General features: G+C 48.8%; 1 protein-coding gene across 2 annotated transcripts; it reads right to left on the minus strand.

Moving 5' to 3' along the window:
• Positions 1-2,810: 2,810 nt before the first annotated feature.
• On the minus strand, positions 2,811-17,661 carry smx5. 2 transcript variants are annotated; one of them, XM_038816152.1, is made up of 5 exons: positions 17,558-17,661; positions 15,470-15,537; positions 7,367-7,397; positions 5,658-5,717; positions 2,811-4,026 (listed from the first exon to the last, which is right to left on the minus strand). In XM_038816152.1, exons 1-5 carry the CDS (start codon positions 17,558-17,560, stop codon positions 3,901-3,903), a joined length of 288 nt encoding a protein of 95 aa, XP_038672080.1. In that variant the 5' UTR covers positions 17,561-17,661; the 3' UTR covers positions 2,811-3,900. The 2 variants fall into 2 exon arrangements, with proteins under 2 accessions (XP_038672080.1, XP_038672079.1); XM_038816151.1 differs by lacking the exon at positions 17,558-17,661 and adding an exon at positions 16,561-16,644.
• Between the last annotated feature and the right edge of the window lie 8,505 nt (positions 17,662-26,166).

A 26,166-nucleotide genomic window follows, 5' to 3' on the forward strand; every position in this document is an offset into this window, starting at 1 on the left:
GGCAGGTGGTGGCACATTATAGTCACTGTCCAGAGACCCATGGTAATGCTCTGGGGGCCCAGTTCTCAAAGGCTTCAGCAGCAACATAGCATGACATTGCCATTATAGAACTATAGGAAGGTTACAGCACAGAAAGGGTTGATTCAGCCCGTTGTGTCCCCTCTGGGTGAAGTGTTTTTCCTTCCGTCCCGTCTAATCCTTCTACCATTCACCTTGAACCATGCCTCCTGGTAATTGAACCCTCCACCCCCCCCCCCCCCCCCCCCCCCCCCCCCCGTGAGGGGGAAGCAAGGCATTCCTGTATACCCTATCTCAGCCCCTCAGAATCATGTACACCTCAAATGGGTCACCCCATGACCTATGTTTTTAAACTTGTGACATTTTACCCAGACACAGTACAGCAGGGAGAAAGGACTCGAAGAGTTAGCAATAATTGTAAACGGATCAATTGCAATTTTCCAGGATAGGGCCCATGTGACCTGGCGACCCTTGACCTACGAACAGGAAAGCAGTCATGACAAAATTGCTGGCCGACACTAAGGAGAGCTACAAACAGAGGAGCTGATGGGGAAGAGGCAAGCAGCGCACAGGTGCGGACATAAAGAAAACAAGAGACTGAGACAGAAAGCAACACAATTCTTGTGACAAGCGGCAAATCACTCAGGAAGAGGTCAGTTTTTCCTCTTTGAAAGAGGAAGAGACAGGAACACTTAAAGGTACTTTGCGAGCTGGCTAAAAGGGTATAGAACATGGAAAGCTCGGTTTACTGGGGAGGCGGTGGCATAGTTGTATTGTCAGTGGAGTAGTAATCCAGAGACCCAGGGTAATGCTCTGGGGACCCAGGTCCCAATCCCATCACCGCGGATGGTGACATTTATTTTGAATAGAAATCTGGAATTAAAAGTCTAATGATGATTGTCATAAAAAATATCTGATTCACTAACGTCCTTTAGGAAAGGAAATTTGATATCCTTCTGCAGTCTGGCCTGCATGTGACTCCAGATCCACAGCAATATGGTTGACTCCTAAATGCCCTTGGGGACGGGCAATAAATGCTGGCCCAGCCAGCGATGCCCACATCTCATGAATTAATAAAACATCTTGGCAACACTAAAGAGCTGGGTGTATTTTATTTCCCCAGAGGTGGCCAACCCACAAAGCAGGGTGGGATTGGAAAGAAACTCTAGAAAGCTACGTCATGACCAGAGGAAGAGGATGAGGATTTGTTCGAGCATCCTGTGTTGTTAATTGTATCCGATAAAAACTCAGGTGAAAGCTGTTGTTGGATAGGATTCCTGACCTACTGTGCGGTTAAAGAACAGCATATTGTGAAACTGTGTATTCAGTCAAGTGCCACAATCATGCGGGCAGTGATGCAAATGTTTCAGATTGCTAAGATGTTATCTTAGCTTTACTGGCATTTACTTTTATAATCGAAGCATTTAAAAAAAAAAATAAATGTAGAGTGCCCAATTATTTTATTTCCAATTAAGGAGCAATTTAGCATGGTCACTGTTCCACCCAGTACAATTTAGCACCCCAGACTTGATCAATTTCTCGGGGGAGGGGGGTCAACAATAACCCCCTGCTTCTTAGGTTCTTAGCGGGTTATGGTTGGGAAGACCCTCTGTCCCAACCGCTGTCTTTGGGCACCTCTGCCACCATCCCGGACTGTTTCCGGAGTTATTTTCGGGGCCTTCCAGTGACCAGGTGGCAGGGGCGGAGCAGGGATCTGCACCACCGCCTCCCTCTGGCCCGGGACCCCAGGAGGAGCCTGAGGAGATCTCACCTGTCGATGATCCCGGTGGTGGATCAAGGCAGCCCCCGAGTTGGTTGGTGGGCCCATGTCGCCCGCCGCACTCAGTGTGGTGGAGGATTCGGGCCCGGAGGGCGACTAGCCGAAGGCTGTCAGCCGCCCAGTGTCGGGAGCGCAGGGTGCACAAGACGCTCTGTAGCGGGGTGCAGGTCTCACTCGTGCCTGATACTGTGTCACCCCTCACCCCCTCTGGGGAACTCCCAGAATCTGGCACATCTTAATTGAAGGTTCTTTTGTTTTTCTGCCCCTGTAGATTGTTCAGGCAGTGTCCTATTGCTCCCCCCCCTCCCACCACCAACACCCCGATTCCCTCCCTCCCCACCACCCTCCTTTCCCCTCTCTCCCCACCACCCCCTTCCTTTCCCTTCTGTTGGTACAGAAGCGAGGGTATCTGGTCTCTCCAGCGCAGTTTAGTGCTTGTACCATTTGTTTTTGGTAAAAATGTGTTGTGAACTGGTTTAATAATCACAGTATCCACACCCCCTCCCCGTACATTGGTACGGAGGGGACGATATCCTGTTTCTCCAACACAAAATGAGTGTTTGTACCATTTGGCCTTGGCTATATTTTTTACGGTTTTAATAAAAGATATGACCAATCCACCTAACCTGCACATCTTTGGGTTGTGGGGGTGAAACCCACGCAGACATGGGGAGAACGTGCAAATTCCACACGGACAGTGACCCAGGGCCGGGATTCAAACTTAGGTCCTCAGCGCCGCAGTCCCAGTGCTAACTACTGCGCCACATGCCGCCCCAGTCGAAGCATGTTTGCCTGTAAAATCATGTGCACCGATTCATATTCATGGATCCGATTCGTGTTAAAGTAAAAATTGCAAAAAGTGGAATATCGTTAGTAACTTCTTCATTAGAGGGTCATTTAAATGAATTTGATTAAGTTTCGTTTCCGGTTTCCCCACGAGGGGTTTGTAACAATCCTAATGGGGCTAGAATTCTCCTTTCAATGAACACCACAAAAAAAGAAATCTGGTCCATTACGGTCTGAACTTTTTTTTTATTCTACCATGATGCTACATCACAATACTTCAGAACACATCGGATGCCCAGCAGAGATTCAAAGCTGGGTCAGCTTTTTCTGTAACAAAAATATTGGTTTAGGAAAACTCCTTTGTAAAAAAAGAAAACCCAAGCTGCATAGCTCCAGTCAGCCTCGTGTTTGACTTGTCTCCAATTCAGTGTTAAGAGCAAACGATAAACAAGAAAAGAAAGTTCAAGGCGCACTTTCCAGCACGTCAACAGAATATGAAGTCACATCACATCAGATATTTGCCTCAGGAGTTGAACCCGGACCAAATGCAACCAACCAACACGAGGTTCCTTTCCAATTCTGTTCATTGGTCAAGTTTGTCCAGCATGACTGTCCCCTTTCTCCATCCTGAGAACTCCAGTGGCCACAAATAAGTCTCAGCACAAATAACTTGCTCACACCTACGTTTTAGATAAATGGAGAATATTTAGCCACACTGGGAATCATCCGACTCAGCCGCTGAGCATGATTTTGGAAAGCACGTCGTTCCTGTAACTTAACACAACTCTAAAAAGGGTCAAGAATACATCTTTTCAACAAGACTGAGGAAAATAAATTCCAAACGAGTTTAAGAAATTTAGAAAAAAAATACAAAAAAATTTACATCGGTCACAGAGGTCAGGGCGGTTCGTTGTAGAAGACACGCAAGAATTGGGCACCATCCTGCTGAAACGGGAGTGCTCAACACCACTGGTATCCGAATTCAGCGGTGTCAGTGCGCCATGGGGCTGGGGAGAGGGAGAGGGGGGGAAAGAGACACTCTGGAGTCAGTTTCTCGTCACCGTGTACAGTGGTTGAGACAAGGTAGACTCCCAAGTGTCGCCGCTTCAGAGACGGGGCCGTCTCCCGAGTGGGGTTTAGAAAAATAAATCAAAAGAAAATCACAATCAATTTATCTGCAATGACCTTTAAAAACCAATTTGGTGGAAATGCAGACTTTTGTTTAGGCGTTTGGCAGCCGCGACTCTAAGCAAATTCCTGAACTCGTGTCTTTCGTCCCCTCCATTTTCCGTTAGTGTCCGCACGGCGGTTTAATCTCACTGCTTCTGCTGCACTGCTTCTTTCCTCGCTGCATCCTGTAGCAACTGTGTGTCCACCTCATCGGCTGGAAGCTGTACGTAACGCACTACCGAGCCACGGATAAAGCAATTCTTCACGGAAAGCTGAGGGAGGGGGAAATATCCAGCGTTAGTGGCCGCGCTGCAAAGCAAGCGTCGTACAACCAAAAGGATGATCAAAAAGAAACAGGAACCTTTTCACAGTAACACACCGCCTGCCGTGCTGACTCCTCTTGTGGCATTTGCAAGACCCTGATCCACCTTCCACCCACAATCATTTAACAGAAATAGCAACTCAGCCAGCAGGGAGCAGAACACCCCTGGGCCCTGCGCCACTTAGCTAGCTTCCTAAGGGATCTTTTACTCTGAGATTGTCCACTAACACTGCTTCATTATACATTAACAAACCCAAAATAGCTTGCTCCTGGTTTGGATCTACAACAAATTGTTCAGCGGGAGTTCATCAAAGCTCCTTTGGCAGCACTTTCCAACCCTATCATCTAGAAGCACAGGGCCAGTAAATACATGGAACACCACCACCTCTATGTTGTCCTCCAAGACTTTGTCTTGTAACTACATCACCATTCCTTCACTTTAGTTGGATCAAAATCCTGGAAACCCCTTCCTAACAGCACATTATCAGATGAAACTGCGGTGGTTCCAAGGTAGCTCATCACCACCTTCTCAAGGGCAAGCACGGTGGAATAGTGGTTAGCACTGTTGTCTCACAGCACCAGGGACCCGGGGTTTAATTCCAACCTCGGGTGACTATCTGTGTAGAGTTTGCATGTTCTCCCTGCGTCTGCGTGGGTTTCCTCTGGGTGCTCCGGTTTCCTTCCACAGTCCAAAGATGTGCGGGTTAGGTGGAGTGGCCATGCTAAAATGCCCCTTTAGTGTACAAAGATGTGGAGAATTGGAGTTACGGGGATAGGGTGGGGGACTGAGCTGAAGCAGAGCGCAGACTCGATGGATCGAATGGCCTCCTTCTGCACTGTAGGGATTCTATAAATCAGGGATGTGCTACATATGCTTTTGGGGGGGGCTCTCAATTCATTTACGGGATGTGGGAGTCACTCCCATGAAAGATTAATAAAAATGTATCAAGATGATGCGTGGAACTTCGCTAGGTTATAAAAATGTACAAACCAGCCTACACATTTTATATAATTTGAATCACATCGAATGTGTAGCACAGAAATCGGTCATTTTGCCCACTGGTGTATGTCGACATTTAACTTGTACACATGTTTACTCTTGAATGTATCTTTTCTCATTGGTTCATCTGCTCACTGTGGTAGCGTGTGGCAGACTTGAACCATTCTCTGGGTAAAGCATTTTCTTCTAATTCTTTACTGGATTTCCTTGCGACTATATATCATATATCTAAATATAAGAAAGAACCCAAATTGTCTGCTTATTTGAAACTGCTCCCACAAAATGGCAGACCTGTGAAAATCAGCCTGAAAGTTCTCCCCACTGTTGTCTATAGTTCACTATTTGAAGAATGCAGCATTAATTTTGCATTATTTAGCATTGTCTTCCCAAATGGGAAAGCCCAGCCAACTACGGCAAGCAGCGAACTAACAAAGCCTCTTGAAGCGAGGCATCAGGAGAAAGAGAGACCCTCAGATTCTCCCCACTGCTCTGGTCATTGGCTTGCGTCTGAGCGTCGGAACAAACATTTGTCACAACACAATTCCTCCAAAAAGCTCAATGAAAACATTCCCAGCACTCACCATGTGTGGGTATTTCTCTGGATCAGTCACACTGATATCTGTCAGCTTGATGTTCAGGTACTGAAAAGATAAAGAGACAATGAGACCACCCCGCAAGCCATGGCCTCCAGAACATTCAGAAACATGGATGTATTAGGGCACAGAAATAGGCCGTACAACCCAACCAGTCCGTGCTCAATCCTCTTGGAGGTTCGGTTGAATGAGCGCTTTGACAGCTCCCATTAAAGTCAGAGCAACAGAAGAAATAGTTGACCATATGGCACGTTGAGCCTGCTCCGCCATTAATCTGGGCTGTAACTTCCTCGGACTGGCCATCAGTGAGGGATTGCCACTCTGTGCCCGCTTACCGGCATGGAATTGTTTTCCATACCGGTCTTTCCTAACTTCCCGACTCAAGCCGAGCAGGATCCAGGCAGAGCAGCTGCCCTAGAGTGCCAGCGTCGAAGTTCAGCTCCATTGGATTGACAGAGAACGTGCCCACCTTTTCACAGTATTAGCTGCTGGGTTAGTCTTAATTTATGTTTTCTGGGTAAGTATTTGTGGAACGCAGGCGGAATCATCCGAAGTTTGCGATTTAAATGGGATTTTTGCATGGCTCCCAGCACAGGTTTGCTGGGGAGATTCGAGGGGGAATTCCCCAGCATATCTCTGGGGGATCCCCCAGATCCGACACTGGGGAGGTTGGAACGCGTGGTCCAATATGATTCAGGCTGATCTTCAGCTTCAACTCCCCAAACACCCGGAGACACCAAACATCTGTCTATCCCAGCCTTAAATATATTCGCTGATGGAGCATCTGCAACCCACTGGGGTAGAGAATCCCACAGAAGTGGAACTCAGAGAAAAAATATTTCTCTTCCCAGTCTTAATTCATTGTCCCCCTGCCCCCTCTCCTCTTAACCAGAGACAGGGCCCCAGTGTTTTAGATTCCCCAGCCAAGTGGAAAATGACCTATAATTACCCTGTGAAGGCCCTTTGAAACTTACATGCCTTAATGAGAGCACCTCTTATTCTATACAACGGAGTATACAGGCCCAATTTACTCAGCCTCTCATCACAGGACAACCCTCTCGTCCCGGCCGAATACACACCATCAACCTGCACAGTGCTGCCCTCCCGAGCAGATTCAACGAAGGTACAATTCTGAGACGGTGATCGGTAACTGGGCGAGATAGAAGATCAAATGTTTCCTTAAAGGAAGGCAAGTCCAATCCTGCTTGGGTTGATGCAACAATGTGTAGTGGGTATTGTCACTCAATTAGTAATCCAGGAGGCCCAGGGTAAAGCTCTGGGAACCACGGTTCAAATCCCACCGTGGCTGATGGTGAAATCAGAATTCAATAAAAATCTGGAATTAATGACGACCTTGAAACCATTGTTGTCAAAAAAACAACAACTTCTGGTTCAATCATGCCCTTTAGGGAGGAGGAAATGTGCCGTCCTTACCCACTCTGGCCTATATGTGACTCCAGTACCACAGCAATGTGGCTGGCTCTTAACCATCCCAGCAAAATCGCCTGGCAAGCCTCTCAGTTTAAGGGCAATTAGGCATGGGCAATAAATGCAGCCAGTGACCCTCCATGTACCGTGAATGAATAAAAAGCTCAACACTTGCCCTGACTTATACCTTGAAGGCTGCTGTACATAACTTTGGGGTTTATCAAGTCTACAAGTCAGTGCCAATCACTACCGAAATATTCAACCCTCACCTGATCAACGGAGTGTAGGGTTCCACAGATACTAAAAAGAAAAAAAAATTAAAGTGCATATATTCACATTAGAAACTAAGTCAAGTTTGCAACAAACAGCACGTGTACCTTTTCACCCACACCCTCCAACTCTTACACAGTATTCGAAACACAAACAGGCCATTCAGCCCGACTGGTTTGTGTCCTGCACAAGCCTTCTCCCACTCTGCTTCATCCGAGCCCATCGACATACCCTTTCATTCCAGTCTTTAAGCAGCTTGGCCTGAAATGGATCCTTGTCATTCCCCTCCACTACTCGTGGCAGCAAGTTCCACCTTTCAATCGCGTTCTGAGTGTTGAGGATTCTGCCCAATTCCCGACTGGATTTATTAATGACGACCTGACATTCAAGGGGGCTGGTTTAGCACACTGGGCTACAGCTGGCTTGTAATGCAGAATAAGGCAACAGCGCGGGTTCAATTCCCATACCGGCCTCCCTGAACAGGAGCTGGAATGTGGCGACTAGGGGCTTTTCACAGTAACTTCATTGAAGCCGACTTGTGACAATAAGCAAATTATTATTATGGCTCTAATTTCGTTTCGCCCACAAGTGAAATCAAAGTAGACCGTTCACAAACCTCGATAAGAAGCACATGGAGCCAGTCACAACAAAAATAAAAGATCCTTTTACCAGAAAATGTTGGAAATACACAGGCCAAACAGGTTTTGTGGAGAGAGGAAACAGAATTAAGGTTGCAGGTCCAGTGACAATTCATCAGAAAGAAAGGACATCAAACTTCCTTTTTTACTCATGCAATGCGATCCTCACTACCTAGACCAACATTTATTGTCCATCCCTAATTGCCCCTTGACAAGGTGGTGCTGAGCTGCCGTCTTGAAGCCGCTGCAGTCCCTGAGGTGTAGGTACACCCACCGTGCTGTTAGGGAGGGAGCTCCAGGATTTGGACCCCACAGTGGATTTGGAAGGTGCTGCCTGAGGAACCTCGGTGAGTTCCTGCAGTGAATCTTGTCGATGGTGCACACGGCTGACACTGTCCATCGGAGGTGGAGGGAATGTTTGTGGAAGGGACGCCAATCAAGTGGGGCTGCTTTGTCCTGGATGGTGTTGAGCTTCTTCGATGTCGGAGCTGAGGCAGTGAGTTCTTCATCATATGATACCCAGCTTATGACTTGATCTTGTTGCCACAGTATTTAGATACATACTGGTCCAGTTATTGGTCAATGATGACCCTCGAACGTTGTGTTCATAATGGTACCATTCAGCGAGGTGGCAAGAATCTCCCCTGCTGGAGATAATCCGACCTTAACCATTTTTCTCTTTCCAAAGATGCTGCCAGATCTGCTGAGTGTTCAGTAGTTTCTGCTTTTTATTTCAGATTTTCAATATCTGCAGTATTTTGCTTCTATATTAGCCTTTTACGAAGTCTGGGCCCAATTGCATTTTCAGCATCTGGAGAATAGCTAGAGCCTCAGTAACCTCATTGTTATCAAAACGGTGTTAGTTGATTTGAGGAAAGTTAAGAATGGATTTAAAAGACTTGCATTTATATTCACGTCTTGCATGACCCTCGAACATCCTGATACAGCCAATCAAGTATTTTTGAAGGATAATTACCAGTTCAATGTAGCAAGTAAGGCAGTCAACCAGCACACAGCAAACGTCCACACAGCGCAATGCGGTAACGACCAGATAATCCGTTTTGTTTTTGGCTGGTGTTTGAGGGGTTTAAAATATTGCCATGCGGTCTTTCACCATCGCCCAAGTAGGCAGACAGGTTATGCTGCAATTGTATAAGGTGTTAGTGAGGCCACACCCGGAGTATTGTGTTCAGTTTTGGTCTCCTTACTTGAGAAAGGACATACTGGCACTGGAGGGTGTGCAGAGGAGATTCACTAGGTTAATCCCAGAGCTGAAGGGGTTGGATTACGAGGAGAGGTTGAGTAGACTGGGACTGTACTCGTTGGAATTTAGAAGGATGAGGGGGGGATCTTATAGAAACATATAAAATTATGAAGGGAATAGATAGGATAGATGCGGGCAGGTTGTTTCCACTGGCGGGTGAAAGCAGAACTAGGGGGCATAGCCTCAAAATAAGGGGAAGTAGATTTAGGACTGAGTTTAGGAGGAACTTCTTCACCCAAAGGGTTGTGAATCTATGGAATTCCTTGCCCAATGAAGCAGTTGAGGCTCCTTCATTAAATGTTTTTAAGATAAAGATAGATAGTTTTCTGAAGAATAAAGGGATTAAGGGTTATGGTGTTCGGGCTGGAAAGTGGAGCTGAGTCCACAAAAGATCAGCCATGATCTAATTGAATGGCGGAGCAGGCTCGAGGGGCCAGATGGCCGACTCCTGCTCCTAATTCTTATGTTTTTATGACAGGACCTCAGTTTAACTTCACCGCTTAAAAAGATGAAGCCTCCAGCTGCAGCATGTCTCACGGGAGTTTCAGCCAAGATTTTTTTCTCCAGTCTCTGCATCCACAACCTTCTGACTCGGAGGCGACAGGGCTGCAAGCCACAAACCGGTGGCAATAAAGCATTTTGGAGTATTCCAGTTCTTCAATGTTATGAAAGGTTGACATTCAGAAAGCACACAGGTGGAAAACTAATAGCTCGACAATGTTCATTTTCCTTTAACAAGCTCAACCTTTAGTGCAGGAAGTTCAGTTCTTGCTATTTGAATACTCGCCAATAGAGGCAGTGCAATAGTCCACCAGACTGATTTCTGAGGTGGCAGGATTGTCGTGATGAAGGATTGGATCGACTGGAGTTTAGAAGAATGAGAGGGGATCTCATTGAAACGTATAAACTTCTGACAGTGCGGACAGACTGGAGGCAGGGGTAGTGTCCCGTCTGGCTGGGGGGGGGGGGGGGGGGGTTAGAACAAGGGGTCACAGTCTCAGGATACCAGACAGGCCATTTAGGACTGAGATGCAGAGAAACTTCACTCAGAGGATGTGAAATTCGCGACCACAGAAGTCACTGAATATATTCCGGAAGGTAATATATTTCTAGACAATAGAAGCATCAAGGGGTATGGGCAGAAAGTGTGAGTATGGCATTGAGATGAAAAATCGGTCCAAACATATTGAATGGCACAGCAGGCTCATAGGGCTGAATGGCCTCCTCCTGCTCCTATTTTCTATGTTTCTCACCCCAGGAGGTAATATTGTATTGCAAAATCTATATAATCACCTGGTGGGGGAAAGATGCAGTCGGTCCTATACTCTCTTTTCATTTCCTGCTTTATAACCAGACCGGCTTTCCAACACTCCCTGGAATTAGATTCACAGTCCGCATGTAGACAGTTTCCACAATGGTCAGTAAGGAGTTGGAAAAGGTCACACTGAAAAGTCTTTTGGAGTTTTCCTGTACTCCTTGCCCTGCAATGTGCTCAAAACCCCTTGTGAATACGCAGTCTTCAGAAGTATTGAAGAGTAAAACAGCCACAGAAGTTGACGGTGATGCCTTAAGAGCTGCTCAGACCAGCATTCCTACTGCAACATCACCTTTCAATTTAAGGCATTGTTTGCAGAGCTATGTTCTGGAGAGAGAGAGAAAGAGAGAGAGAGAGAAAGAGCGAGAGAAAGAGCGACAGAGAGAGACGGACAGACCGAGAGAGAGAGAGACGGACAGACCGAGAGAGAGAGAGACGGACAGACCGAGAGAGAGAGAGACGGACAGACCGAGAGAGAGAGAGACGGACAGACCGAGAGAGAGAGAGACGGACAGACCGAGAGAGAGAGAGACGGACAGACCGAGAGAGAGAGAGACGGACAGACCGAGAGAGAGAGAGACGGACAGACCGAGAGAGAGAGAGACGGACAGACCGAGAGAGAGAGAGACGGACAGACCGAGAGAGAGAGAGACGGACAGACCGAGAGAGAGAGAGACGGACAGACCGAGAGAGAGAGAGACGGACAGACCGAGAGAGAGAGAGACGGACAGACCGAGAGAGAGAGAGACGGACAGACCGAGAGAGAGAGAGACGGACAGACCGAGAGAGAGAGAGACGGACAGACCGAGAGAGAGAGAGACGGACAGACCGAGAGAGAGAGAGACGGACAGACCGAGAGAGAGAGAGACGGACAGAGAGAGAGAGAGAGACGGACAAGACAGAGAGAGAGAGAGACGGACAGACCGAGAGAGAGAGAGACGGACAGACCGAGAGAGAGAGAGACGGACAGACCGAGAGAGAGAGAGACGGACAGACCGAGAGAGAGAGAGACGGACAGACCGAGAGAGAGAGAGACGGACAGACCGAGAGAGAGAGAGACGGACAGACCGAGAGAGAGAGAGACGGACAGACCGAGAGAGAGAGAGACGGACAGACCGAGAGAGAGAGAGACGGACAGACCGAGAGAGAGAGAGACGGACAGACCGAGAGAGAGAGAGACGGACAGACCGAGAGAGAGAGAGACGGACAGACCGAGAGAGAGAGAGACGGACAGACCGAGAGAGAGAGACGGACAGACCGAGAGAGAGAGAGACGGACAGACGAGAGAGAGAGAGACGGACAGACCGAGAGAGAGAGAGACGGACAGACCGAGAGAGAGAGAGACGGACAGACCGAGAGAGAGAGAGACGGACAGACCGAGAGAGAGAGAGACGGACAGGACCGACGAGAGGAGAGAGAGAGAGACGGACAGAGAGAGAGAGAGAGAGAGAGAGACGGACAGACCGAGAGAGAGAGAGAGACAGAGAGAGAGAGAGAGACACACACAGACCGAGAGAGAGACAGACAGACCGAGAGAGAGAGACACACACAGACCGAGAGAGAGAGAGACACACAGACGAGAGAGAGAGAGACACACAGACCGAGAGAGAGAGAGAGACAGACACACAGACCGAGAGAGAGAGAGAGAGAGAGACAGACCGAGAGAGAGAGAGAGAGACAGACCGAGAGAGAGAGAGAGAGAGACAGACCGAGAGAGAGAGAGAGAGACAGACCGAGAGAGAGAGAGAGACAGACCGAGAGAGAGAGAGACAGACCGAGAGAGAGAGAGACAGACCGAGAGAGAGAGAGACAGACCGAGAGAGAGAGAGACAGACCGAGAGAGAGAGAGACAGACCGAGAGAGAGAGAGACAGACCGAGAGAGAGAGAGACAGACCGAGAGAGAGAGAGACAGACCGAGAGAGAGAGAGACAGACCGAGAGAGAGAGAGACAGACCGAGAGAGAGAGAGACAGACCGAGAGAGAGAGAGACAGACCGAGAGAGAGAGAGACAGACCGAGAGAGAGAGAGACAGACCGAGAGAGAGAGAGGCAGACCGAGAGAGAGAGAGAGGCAGACCGAGAGAGAGAGAGAGACAGACCGAGAGAGAGAGAGATAGTAAGAAGTCTTACAACACCAGTTTAAAGTCCAACAGGTTTGTTTCAAACACGAGCTTTCGGAGCGCAGCTCCTTCTTCAGGTGACTGGAGAGGTATGAACCAGAAACATTTATATAGACAAAATCAGCGATGCTGGACAATGCTTGGAATGCGAGAATTTGCAGGTAATCAAATCATTACAGATCCAGAGAGAGGGATAATCACAGGTTAAAGAGGTGGGAATTGTCTCAAGCCAGAACAGTTGGTGGGATTTTGCAAGTCCAGGTCAGATGGTGGGGAGTGGATGTAATGCGACATGAATCCAAGATCCCGGTTGAGGCCGCACTCATGTGTGCGGAACTTAGCTATAAGTTTTTGCTCGGCAATTCTGCGTTGTCGCGCGTCCTGAAGGCTGCCTTGGAGAACGCTTACCCGGAAATCAGAGGCTGAATGCCCTTGACTGCTGAAGTGTTCCCTGACTGGAAGGGAACATTCCTGCCTGGTGATTGTCACACGGTGCCCATTCATTCGCTGTCGCAGTGTCTGCATAGTCTCGCCAATGTACCACGTTTCGGGGCATCCTTTCCTGCAGCGTATGAGGTAGACTACATTGGTCGAGTTGCACGAGTATGTGCCGCGTACCTGGTGGGTGGTGTTACCACGTGTAATGGTGGTATCCAAGTCGATGATCTGGCATATCTTGCAAAGATTGCCCTGGCAGGGTTGTGTGGTGTTGTGGTCGCTGTTCTGAAGGCTGGGTAATTTGCTGCAAACAATGGTTTGTTTGAGGTTGCGCGGTTGTTTGAAGGCAAGTAGTGGGGGTGTGGGGATGACCTTGGCAAGATGTTCATCTTCATTGATGATGTGTTGAAGGCTGCGAAGAAGACGTCGTAGTTTCTCCGCCCCAGGAAAGTACTGGACGACGAAGGGTACTCTGTCAGTGGTGTCCTGTGTTTGTCTTCTGAGGAGGTCGGTGCGGTTTTTTGCTGTGGCGCGTTGGAACTGTCGATCGATGAGTCGAGCGCCATATCCCATCCGTACGAGAGCATCTTTCAGCATCTGTCGGTGTCTGTAACGCTCCTCCTCGCCTGAGCAGATCCTGTGTATACAGAGGGCTTGTCCATAGGAGATGGCTTCTTTAATGTGTTTTGGGTGAAAGCTGGAGAAGTGGAGCATCGTGAGGTTGTCTGTGGGCTTGCGGTAAAGCGAAGTGCTGAGGTGACCGTCCTTGATGGAGATGAGTGTGTCCAAGAATGCAACAGAATTTGGAGAATAGTCCATGCGGAGTCTGATGGTGGGATGGAATTTATTGATCGCATCGTGTAGTCGTTTCAGTGATTCTTCGCTGTGGGTCCAAAGGTAAAAAATGTCATCGATGTATCTGGTGTATAACGTCGGTTGAAGGTCCTGTGCGGTGAGGAAATCTTGTTCAAACATGTGCATGAAGATGTTGGCATATTGAGGCGCGAATTTGGTCCCCATGGCTGTTCCATGCGTCTGGATGAAGAATTTGTTGTCAAAGGTGAAGACGTTGTGATCTAGAATGAAGCGGATGAGTTGCAGAATTGCGTCTGGAGATTGGCAGTTGTCAGTGTTGAGGACTGAGGCTGTTGCAGCAATGCCGTCGTCATGGGGGATGCTGGTGTAGAGTGCCGAGACATGCATTGTGACGAGAAATGTTCCTGGTTCAACTGGTCCATGAGCAGGAGAGAGATAGAGAGAGACAGACCGAGAGAGAGAGAGAGAGAGAGAGAGAGAGAGAGAGAGAGAGAGAGAAACAGACCGAGAGAGAGAGAGAGACAGACCGAGAGAGAGAGACAGACCGAGAGAGAGAGACAGACCGAGAGAGAGCCAGACCGAGAGAGAGAGCCAGACCGAGAGAGAGAGCCAGATCGAGAGAGAGAGCCAGACCGAGAGAGAGAGCCAGACCGAGAGAGAGAGCCAGACCGAGAGAGAGAGCCAGACCGAGAGCGAGAGCCAGACCGAGAGAGAGAGCCAGACCGAGAGAGAGAGCCAGACCGAGAGAGAGAGAGCCAGACCGAGAGAGAGAGCCAGACCGAGAGAGAGAGCCAGACCGAGAGAGAGAGCCAGACCGAGAGAGAGACAGACCGAGAGAGAGACAGACCGACCGAGAGAGAGAGAGACCAAGAGAGAGATACAGACCGAGAGAGAGAGAGAGAGAGACAGACCGAGAGGGAGAGACAGACCGAGAGAGAGAGACAGACGAGAGAGAGAGACAGACCGAGAGAGAGAGACAGACCGAGAGAGAGAGACAGACCGAGAGAGAGAGACAGACCGAGAGAGAGAGACAGACCGAGAGAGAGAGACAGACCGAGAGAGAGAGACAGACCGAGAGAGAGAGAGACAGACCGAGAGAGAGAGAGACAGACCGAGAGAGAGCGAGACAGACCGAGAGAGAGAGGCAGACCGAGAGAGAGACAGACCGAGAGAGAGACAGACCGAGAGAGAGAGACAGACCAAGAGAGACAGACCGAGAGAAAAACATAGAAACAGAAAGAGGGGCAAGACAGAGGTAAACAGAGAGTAAGAGAGAGTGACAGATTGAGACAAACAGAGATAGGGCCATTGCAGAAAGGAGGTGAGAGCTTCCACTAATAACATTACTTATATCACCCCATCGTCATGCAAGAATGTGGAATTCAACCACAAACAGGTCAGCCATCGTCTTATTGAATGGCGGAGCAGGCTCGGAGGGTTTGAGTGACCTACTCCCGGGGCTCCTATCTCTTTATCTGCTGTCGTCAACAAACAAGACAAGGTGCACTCACCTGAGATCATTCTTTAACTCCACAACAACATCTTTCCCAACCAGGGATTTGAAAAACGAATAAAATAACTAAAACAGAAGATTTGAAAAAAAGAGATTCGTAAATATGAGTCAGGGCATTCATTTGACACCAAAACAGCTTAACTTCAAAACAAGCAAAGCGTGGCCGATTGGGCAAAACTTTGAGAACCTTCTATCCAGTCGGTAGGGCGTCAGGAAATGAAGATTTCATGTCCCACAACAGATTGGAATTCATTATATGAACATCGCTCTGCAGCACATAATAAAGGCTGGCACTAAAGCTCATGGTGGAGGAGCACTGTACTATCAGAGGCACCATCGTTCAGATGGGATATTAAATTGAAGTGCCTGTCTGCCATCCTCAAATGAACAGAAAAGATCCCCGTAGTTATTTAAACGTGAACATGAATTTCACCCAGTTTCCTGACCAACATCATTTCCTCAAGATTACCACCAATCTAGCATGTTAAGAAATCTTAAAGTCCCAAAGCACTTGAGGATGAAAGAAGTGTATTTGAAGTGTAATCACTGTTGTAATGCAGGAAAACACATCTGCCAATTTCTACACCGAGAACTCCACAAATAGCAATGTGACAACAATCAGATCATCAGCTTTTGTGATATTAATTGAGGGATACATATCGATGAGGGTAAATTCGCCGACATTTCTTCAAAACAGTGTCTCTGCACCAACTACATCCCTGGGGCAGGGCAGATTTAATAATGGCACCTCCAGTGCAGCACTCAGCACTGGAGAACGTCCTGGCACAGCTTTTTGTGCTCCAGTGGAATTTGACTGCATCAACTTTTGATTCAGAGGACAATGTGCCACCAACTGAGCTATAGCTAGCACTCAACCACCAAAATAAAGAAATTAACTGGTCATTCAGGCCACAGATTCACCTTGAAGTCAATCACCACCCCAGGCTTAGACTGCCCACCCAGTGCTGAGCCAACACTGCTCCCCACTCAGACACTGGTGGACAGGGATAACCTCACCTCTGTGGGTGCTCCACCCACCTCAGTGGTTAGGTTCACCCGAACCCCACCTCCCCTTAATCGTCAACTCACCCAAAGCACTGCTCCCAGGTGAGCCTCAATCCACACCCACCCAATTAGCCGACCTGGGCTTGCACCCATGCCTCCTCCCCAATCCCGCACCTCTGCCATCAAACCTAACCCCCGCCCTCTCCTCTATCTCCCCCCCCTACCCCACACCAACCTCGCATCGATCTCTACACCACTGTCCCAATCTCGCAGCTGCCCTCGTGCCACCTCCCCAATAATGCACCAACCCCCATACCAGCTCCTCAATCAGGCACGGATCCCCATGCAACTTCCCCTATCTAAGTATGCCCAAACACTCCCCCAGGTTTTGGCTATCTCCGAGCTGGGGCCTCCCCGTCTACGTGGACAGCACAGTAGCAGTGGGCAGTAGCATGGTGGTTAGCACTGTGGCTTCACAGCACCAGGGTTACGGTCTGTGCAGAGTGTGCACGTCCCTCCGCCCCCCCCCCCCCCCCGTGTTTGCGTGGGTTTCCTACGGTTTCCTCCCACAAGTCCCGAAAGACGTGCTGTTAGGAGAATTGGACATTCTGAATTCTCGCTCTGCGTACCCGAACAGGAGCCGGAATGTGGCGACTGAGGGATTTTCACAGTAATTTCATTAAGCCTACTTGTGATAATAAAGATTATTATCTCCGAGCTGGGGCCTCCTTGTCTCCCTCCAGGCTGGGGTCTCCCTCCGGGCTGGGGGTCTCCCTCCGGGCTGGGGGTCTCCCTCCGGGCTGGGGGTCTCCCTCCGGGCTGGGGGTCTCCCTCCGGGCTGGGGCCTACCTCCGGGCTGGGGCCTCCTCGTCTACTGCCGAGCTCGGGGTCTCCCTCCGAGCTGGGGCCTCCCTGTCTCCCTCCGAGCTGGGGCCTCCGTCTACCTCCGAGCTGGGGCCTCCCTGTCTACCTCCTTTCTGGTTCATCCTATTTATCTCCGACCCGGGCCCCGCTCGCTCTCGGCTCCCCCCACCCGGTGCCCGCTCCCCCCGCCCGGTGCCCGCTCTCCGGCTCCTCTCACCATGATGGCGGCAGCGGCGGCGGTTGGCGCGGACCCGATTGAAAGCAGTCAGCGCTGGCCTCCCGCTATCGCGAGAACACCCAGAAGCCCCGCCCACCTGGCCGTCGCCCCGGCGCGCAGGCGCGGGTCCGGCTTCTCCCGCCTGTTCGGGCTTTGATTGACAGCAGCGATTCCCCACGTGCTGCATGCAGCAAGAGCTCACCCCGCCCTCAGTGCTGTGCAAAGTATTTAGCAAAGGCTGAAACAGCAAGGTATTGGATAGATAGTTTGGAGAGCTGGGCAGAGAAATGGCAAATGGAGTTTAATCCAGACAAATGTGAGATCATGCATTTTATAGGTCTAACATAGAGGGGAAATATACAGTAAATTGCAAAACGCTTAGGAATATAGTAAGTCAGAGAGATTTGGGCGTTCCCTGTAAGAACGCTATTCATGATGCCCTATGCTGCTCTTGTTTGGTCCTTGTTTCACACTGTAACCAATCACTATTTGTTGATGTACCATTTGTCAATGTACTCTTTCGATTATTCTTTTGTCTACTATGTAAGTACTGTGTACGTTCCCTTGGCCGCAGAAAAATACTTTTCATTGTACTTCGGTACGTGTGACAATAAATATCAATCAATCAATCAAAACAGTCCATAGATTTTGAAGGTGGCAACGCAAGTGGACAAGGTAGTCAAGAAAGCATATGGAGCGCTTGCCTTCATTGGACAGGAGAGCGAGTATAAAAACTGGCAAGTCATGTGACAGTTGTATAGAACCTTGGTACGGCCGCACTTGGAATATTGCGCAGAATTCTGGTCGCCACACTGCCAGAAGGATGTAGAAACTTTGGAGAGGGTGCAGAGGAGGTTTTTGCCTGTCAGGAGGGTGTTAGCTATGCGGAGAGGCTGAATAGACTTGGACTCTTTTCGTTAGAGTGACAGAGGTTGAGGGGCAACCTGATAGAGGTCTACAAGATTATGAGGGGCATGGATAGAGTGGATGGACAGACACTCTTCCCCAGGGTGGAGGGGTCGGTCACCAGGGGGCATAGGTTTAAGGTCCGTGGGGCAAAGTTTAGAGGAGATGTGCGAGGCAGGTTTTTTACACAGAGGGTGGCGAGTGCCTGGAATGCGTTGCCAGGGGAGGTTGTGGAAGCAGATACATTAACGGTGTTCAAAAGGCATCTTGACAAATACATGGATAGGATGGGGATAGAGGGATACGGCACAAGGAAGTGCTGAGAGTTTTGGCCACAGGTGGTATCATGACCGGTACAGGCCTGGAGGGCCGAAGGGCCTGTTCTTGTGCTGTATTGTTCTTTGAAACACAGAAAGCTAGCATACAGGTGTAGCAGATAATCAGGAAGGCTAATGGAATGTTGGCCCGTATTTCAAGGGGTTGGAGCACAGAGTATAAGCTCTTCGACAAGCTCTCACATGGCAGATTACTGTGTAAAGTTAAAGTGTAGGGATTGCGGGTAGTGCCTTGAGATGGATAGAAAGCTGGTTAGCAGTCAGGAAGGAAAACATTGGAATGAATGGGTCTTTTTCCAATTGGCAGGCAGTGACTCGTGGGTACTGCAGGGATCTGTGCTAGGACCGTGATAGAAACCTACTTTTCTTATAGGTAATAAAAGTTTAAGGGAAGAAATGATTTAGTAACATTATACTATTAAAAATCATACATTCGCCATAACAGCAGAGAATGTTGAGAGCGTGGGAAAAGATCTGAGAAGGAAGTCAGTTTTCAAACTGACTATCCACATTGCAGAATAGACCCATTGTTGTCATTAGTGAGCAAACATCCCAGTTCTGGAGAATATGGTGGGAAATAGGTGGTTCGATCACATCATATTATGGAAACATAGAGAAATTCTTCCATGCCACATTATCTCTTAAAACTTGATAGACATTTCGGTCAATTAGATGAATTATAATTATTTTAGCCCAATCAAAGCCAGAAAGGGGACAGAGCCTCAAAAGATTATGATTTCCTTAAGAGACCGGAAGGGAACATTTTTTGCTCTCTCTGAAATCATCTTTAAGCTCTCTCTCTCTCTCTCTCTCTCGCTCTCTCTGAATTCATCTTTAACCTAACCTTTGAAACCTATTCTTATTTTGTTTTGCAAACAGTTATTTCCTTTTGTTTCATTTTTGTATTGTGCATTTTGATCTGAAGAAATTACCACAAACCGAATTGTATTTTGACTTCAACTCAACCATCTGTATGTGCATTGGCCAAACAACTCTCTAGATTCTATATTTGCATAATATTTGACTTGATCAGTAGACTTTGAAACTGACATAAATAAAGCGATACTTGACTTCACCCAAGAAGCTCAGGCCCGAATTCTGTAAGATTAATATATAGTGCGGCTACACATTAATATATTAACAAAGTACAGATCCTTCAAGCCTCAACTGTTCACTTTATATATTAATGATTTGGACAAGAGAACTAAATGTGTGATCTCCAAATTTGCAGATGATACAAAGTTGGGCGGGAAGGTGAGCTGTGAGGAGGATGCAGAGATGCTTCAGCAGGATTTGGACAGGCTGAGTGAGTGGGCACATGCATGGCAGATGTGGCATAATGTGGATAAATGTGAGGTTATCCGCTTTGGGAGCAAAAATAGGAAGGCAGATTATTATTTGAATGGGTGTAAATTGAGAGAGGGGGACACTCAGCGAGACCTTGGTGTATTTGTGAGTCAGTCACTGAAGGTCAGCATGCAGGTGCAGCAGGCGGTAAAGAAGGCAAATGGTATGTTGGCCTTCATTGCAAGAGGTTTCGAATACGGGAGCAGGGATGTGTTGCTGCAATTATACAGGGCCGTGGTGAGGCCACACCTGGAATATTGTGTGTCGTTTTGGTCTCCTTTTCTGAGGAAGGATGTTCTTGCTCTCGAGGGAGTGCAGCGAAGGTTTACCAGACTGATTCCAGGGATGGCGGGACTGATGTATGAGGAGAGATTGACGAGGTTAGGATTATATTCATTGGAGTTTAGAAGAGTGTGAGGGGATCTCATAGAAACCTACTAAATGCTAACAGGATTAGACAGGGTAGATTCAGAAAGAATGTTCCTGATGGTGGGGGAGTCCAGAACTAGGGGTCAGTTTGACGATATGGGGGTAATCCTTTTAGGACTGAGGTGAGGAGAAATTTCTTCACCCAGAGAGGGGTGAATCTGTGGAATTCACGACCACAGAAAGTAGTTGAGGCCTAAACATTGTGTAATTTCAAGAGACCATATCTGAATGATATGAAAATCACTTATTGTCACGAGTAGGCTTCAATGAAGTTACTGTGAAAAGCCCCTAGTCGCCACATTCCGGCGCCTGTCCGGGGAGGCTGGTACGGGAATCGAACCGTGCTGCTGGCCTGCTTGGTAAGCCAGTGATTTAGCTGAGTGAGCTAAACCAGCCCCTGGAGCGCTGTGAGAAGTTTTGGTCCCCTTATTTAAGGAAAGATATTGGGCGGGATTCTCTGATCCTGAGGCTAAGTGTTGACACTGTCGTAAATGCCGTCGCGGTTTACGACGGCGTCAACAGGCCCCCAGGAGCAGCGATCCTGAGGTACCTACAGGGGGCCAGCGCAGCACTGGAAAGACTCATGCAGCTCCAGCTGCCGATACCAGCGTCAAACGGGCGCATGGGCGCTGCGGCCGGCGCAGATTCGCGCATGCGCGCTAGGCTCCTTCTCCGCGTCGACCCCGACACAACATGCGAACGGCGCCGGCAGGACTCAGCCGACCTCGGCGGCCACTCAGCCCATCCTGCGCAGACAATCAGCGGCCCGCCGACCGTGCCGGCGCCAATGGTGCCGATTCTCTGGTGACCGGAGAATCGGCAGACCAGCGTCGGGGCAGGGTTGTGTGAACCATGCTCGGCCCAGCGATTCTCCGGCCCGGCCCGGGATCAGAGAATCCCGCCCATTATTTCATTGGAGGCCGTTCAGAGAAGGTTCACTGGGACCATCCCCGACACGGAGGAATTGTCCTATGAGCAAAGGTTAAACAGGTTGGGACTCATTGGAATTTAGAAGAATGAGAGGTGATTTCACTGAAACATATTGGGGCTGACAGGGTCGATGCTGAGAGGATATTTCCCCTCATGCGAAATTCTCGGACCAGAGGGCATAATCTCAGATGAGGAGGAATTTCTACTTCTCAGAGGTTTGTGAATCTTTGGAACTCCAAATCCTGCCAAAGTCAATGGACCTTTGTGTAATGATATGTATATTCACTGGGATGTAAAGAGTTGACAAGTTGGAGTATTGCGTACAGTTCTGGTCGCCTCATTATAGGAAGGACGTGGAAGCTTTGGAACGGGTGCAGAGGAGATTTACCAGGATGTTGCCTGGTATGGAGGGAAAATCTTATGAGGAAAGGCTGATGGACTTGAGGTTGTTTTCGTTAGAGAGAAGAAGGTTAAGAGGTGACTTAATAGAGGCATACAAAATGATCAGAGGGTTAGATAGGGTGGACAGCGAGAGCCTTCTCCCGCGGATGGAGGTGGCTAGCACGAGGGGACATAGCCTTAAATTGAGGGGTAATAGATATAGGACAGAGGTCAGAGGTGGGTTTTTTACGCAAAGAGTGGTGAGGCCGTGGAATGCCCTACCTGCAACAGTAGTGAACTCGCCAACATTGAGGGCATTTAAAAATTTATTGGATAAGCATATGGATGATAAGGGCATAGTGTAGGTTAGATGGCCTTTAGTTTTTTTTTCCATGTCGGTGCAACATCGAGGGCCGAAGGGCCTGTACTGCGCTGTATCGTTCTATGTTCTATGTTCTAAGTTAATGAAAATGATTCTTACCACTAGAGGGAACCACAGAACAGTCATATAAATATCATGTGACTAGGGGATTCGGGGATTTAGATTGGAAGATGATTAAGAGTTAAGATTTAGGCGAGAGCTGGAAAAGTGTCAGGCATAGAGAGAAGTTGCATACTTGAGAGTTCTGTAAGTTAGAGATAGCATAGTTTCCTGCATTGGTTTCCTCCGGATTCCTCCCACAAGTCCAAAGATGTGCAGGTTAACTTGGTCGGCCATGCTAAATTGCCCTTAGTGTCCAAAAAGGTCAGATGGGGTTACTGGGTTACAGGGACAGGGTGGAGGTGTGGGCTCAAAGTAGGGTGCTCTTTCCAAGGGCCGGTGCAGACTCGATGGGCCAAATGGCCTCCTTCTGCACTGTAAATTCTATGATTCTATGAAAAATGCACACTCGGAGAGGCGGTGCAGGCACGATGGGGCAGAATGGCCTCCGCCTGTACTACACACGTTCTGTAAAGGTTCAATCAGAAGACAGAATGTACAATACCCGACTAAGTTTAGATGTGGGCCAGAACTCTCCAGCCATTCGCTGGCGGAGGGATTCTCTGGTCCTGGCCTCTGGGGAGGGAGGGGTGTCTTCAATGGGAAATCCCATTGACAAGCGGAGGGAGCAGATAATCCCCCCGCCAGCGAACGGCACGCCTCGCCCCGCGGCTGGGGGACCTGAGAATCTAGCCTGGGATATTTATGGTCAGCTGGACTGAATCATGGAGAAGACTCATTTTTTTTTTGATAAACAATTTTAATGAGGTATTTCTTGGCATTGTAAACAGTAGAATTAAAGAACGTGAAAACAAAAGGACTGTACACTAAACAAAGTACACAGTGCAATCGCCTTAACCCATCCCACCCAGATCTGCCTGATTGACCCCCTACACTACATTCCCCTCCCCCCCCCCCCCCCCCCCCCACCCCCTGAAATTTCCATCCTTTTGGAAGTACTGCTTCCACCACCCCTAAAGGCAGTGCGTTAGAGATCCTCCTAGCGTTCCGCATTTCACCTTTTGTTCTTGTGTTGATCACCTTAAATCTGTTCCCCAGGTTACCGGGCATCTGTCTACTGGGAAATATTTTTATCTCAATTTACTCGACCTAATCCTTTCCAGGTATGAACACCCCAATTAAATCTCTCCCTGCCTCGAAAGAGATCAAGCTTTTGAGTTGTATTTTCCCCAAAAAAAATGAGTGCCACTCGAACAAATGTTGTTGACATGGCTGAAAGTCTTCAGCATGATGTCCAGCATCCAAATCATGACATTAAAATCAGCATTCTATATTTTATAGAGTCATAGAAACCCTACAGTGCAGAAGGAAGGCATTTGGCCCATTACGTTTGCACCAACTCTTGGAAAGAGCACCCTACCTAGGCCCCCGCCCTATCCCCATAGCCCCAGCTAACCTTCCGGGCACCAAGGGGCAATTTATCATGGCCAATCCACCTAACACGCATACCTTTGGACTGTGGGAGGAAACCGGAGCACCCGGAGGAAACCCACGCAGACACGGGGAGAAAGTGCAGACTCCGCACAGACAGTCGCCCGACGCCGGAATCGAACAAGGGTCCCTGGCGCTGTGAGGCAGCAGTGCTAACCGCTGTGCCACCGTACCGCCCATATGATGGCGCTCACTGTCCAGTGAAGTTATTAACTTTTTCTTCGTGTACACTTTTGAAGACCGTTTGAGAGGATGAAGTTTGAGGATGTTTATAATTTGATGAAGCACACAATTGCCACTTTTGTGGTGGCCCATTTTCAGATATCTTTCCGCTAAGTGGATCAGTAGCTGTTCGTCCTTCAGGAGACATATTGCCCATCCCTAATTGCCCTTGAACTCAGTGGCTTGCGAGGCCATTCTCAGAGGGGTATTTAAGAGTCAACCACATTGAAGTTAAATCGAAAGTTGGAATGCTTTTAATGAACTTGTTTGATACTAGTTTTGTTTTGTTTCTTATTGATTCGATGTTTAGTTGCCCAGATTAGCATCTCAGCAATTCACATTCAACTCTGCTTAAGTAGTCACCCGTTTCCTGTTCTGGCTGTTTCAACAGCCAACGAAAATGTTAAGCTTGGGCGCAATTCAACCCAACAAATCAAAGTGTCATTTTGGTTCAGTTTGACAAGGTGTTTCTCACAGGGTTTTTGGGTGAGGTCAATGCATGTATTCGACCACACTTGTCGTTTTTCTGGGGGGCTTTGTGGAGTTGCTCCCCCGTTCCGCCCACACTTCGAAATGTTTTCATCGCTGGGGTGCTGAACTTGCCGGCAAGACCAGCTCTTCAGAAATCGGGCTGCATTTCGAAAGGGTGCCTCGATCTCTCAGTGAGCTGAGAGTCCACCATACCAGACCACCCACCCACCCACGCACAATGGGTGTGATTCTCCGGAAAGATTTCTGAGGCCTCGATTCTCTGGAAAGATTTCCATGTGCTGTAGCGAGCGGGAATTGCCGCGTGTTTCCCAGCTCTCGGCCCAGTGAGGCCAACAGTATTCAACGTTATTTGGTCCACTTAACGAGGCCTTAATTGCCCCGAACGCCGGCTCACCAGCTGATTCGCCGGGACCGCCCCCCCCGCTAACAAGGTCGAGCAGCACTTAGGCTGTACTTGCTGAGCCGACCCCAGCCAGCTCGCAGCAATGGCGCCCAGGAGACCCGCCCCAAGATTCGGGGATGCTGACCAAGGGAGGCTCCTGGATACAGTGCAGGCCAGGAGGGATGTGCTGTTCTCCCAAGGGTCCTGGAGGGTGAGCCACAAGGCAACCAGTGCTGCCTGGGACGAGGTAGGCATCTACCGCGATGTGGACGATCCTGGGGCATCCTAGACGTAGTGGTAGAGCTGGGGGGGGGGGGAAGCATTGAGGATTACTGAGGGCTCTGGGGGTGGGGGGAATGGGGTAGGTAGGGGGTGAGGGGTGGTTGGGGTTGACGGGGGGGGGGTGGGGGGCGGATGCCCCAGCAGGGGAGTGGGGGCATATATTGAACAATAAACACCCTGTGCACAGCCAGTAGGAAGCTTCTGTCACTCTTCCACAATGCATTGCCTCCTGCAGGTGACGGGTGTGAGCGAGCACCCAGCAGACAGGCAGGGGTCAGGCCATGGCACAGATTGAGGAGCAACAGCGCCCACCTCTCTGCGGGTTATCATCACCCCCCTGCCCTCGACAGTGACCCGCTGACAGTGCCGACACAGTTCCAGCACCCTGGAGTGATGTGACACAGACCCTGGGAGGGTGGGAGATGGGGGTGGCGGGTGTGAGAGTACCTTCAAGAAATGGATGTTTAAGCAATGTACCTTTAAGAAAATAGTGATGTCAGAGAGTGGGTGGAGCTGAGCTCAGTTCGGCTATTTTGAGGTTAGTTTTGGGAGTTTTAGTTTCAGTTTGAAGAAAGCTTGTGTGTGGCTGTGAGCTGCATTGTTGGTGATCTCTGCCATGACGGACTATCTCTTAATCCTTTGGTGAAATCGGAATTGTAAAAAGGTCTCAGTATTGAATATAAATCTAATGTGCTTCTGTTTGAAGGATTTGTTAAGTCTTTTGCATGTGTAAAGGAACAATTTGCAGGATTGGGTAGTGTTGTATTATTTTCGGGGTTATCTTTGAAGTAAGGGGTGTTAAGAGATCCAATGTTTATTTAAAAGGTTAATTTGAGTTCATGGAATAAACATTGTTTTGTTTTAAAAACCATGTGTCCATAATTGTAATACCACACCTGGAGAACAAGCCGTGTGCTTCAAAAGCAACAATCCATTAAAGGTGGGGGTTGGTTGAACTCCATGATACATT

This window comes from Scyliorhinus canicula, chromosome 13, assembly GCF_902713615.1.
Source record: "Scyliorhinus canicula chromosome 13, sScyCan1.1, whole genome shotgun sequence".
Taxonomy (NCBI): Eukaryota; Metazoa; Chordata; class Chondrichthyes; order Carcharhiniformes; family Scyliorhinidae; genus Scyliorhinus; species Scyliorhinus canicula.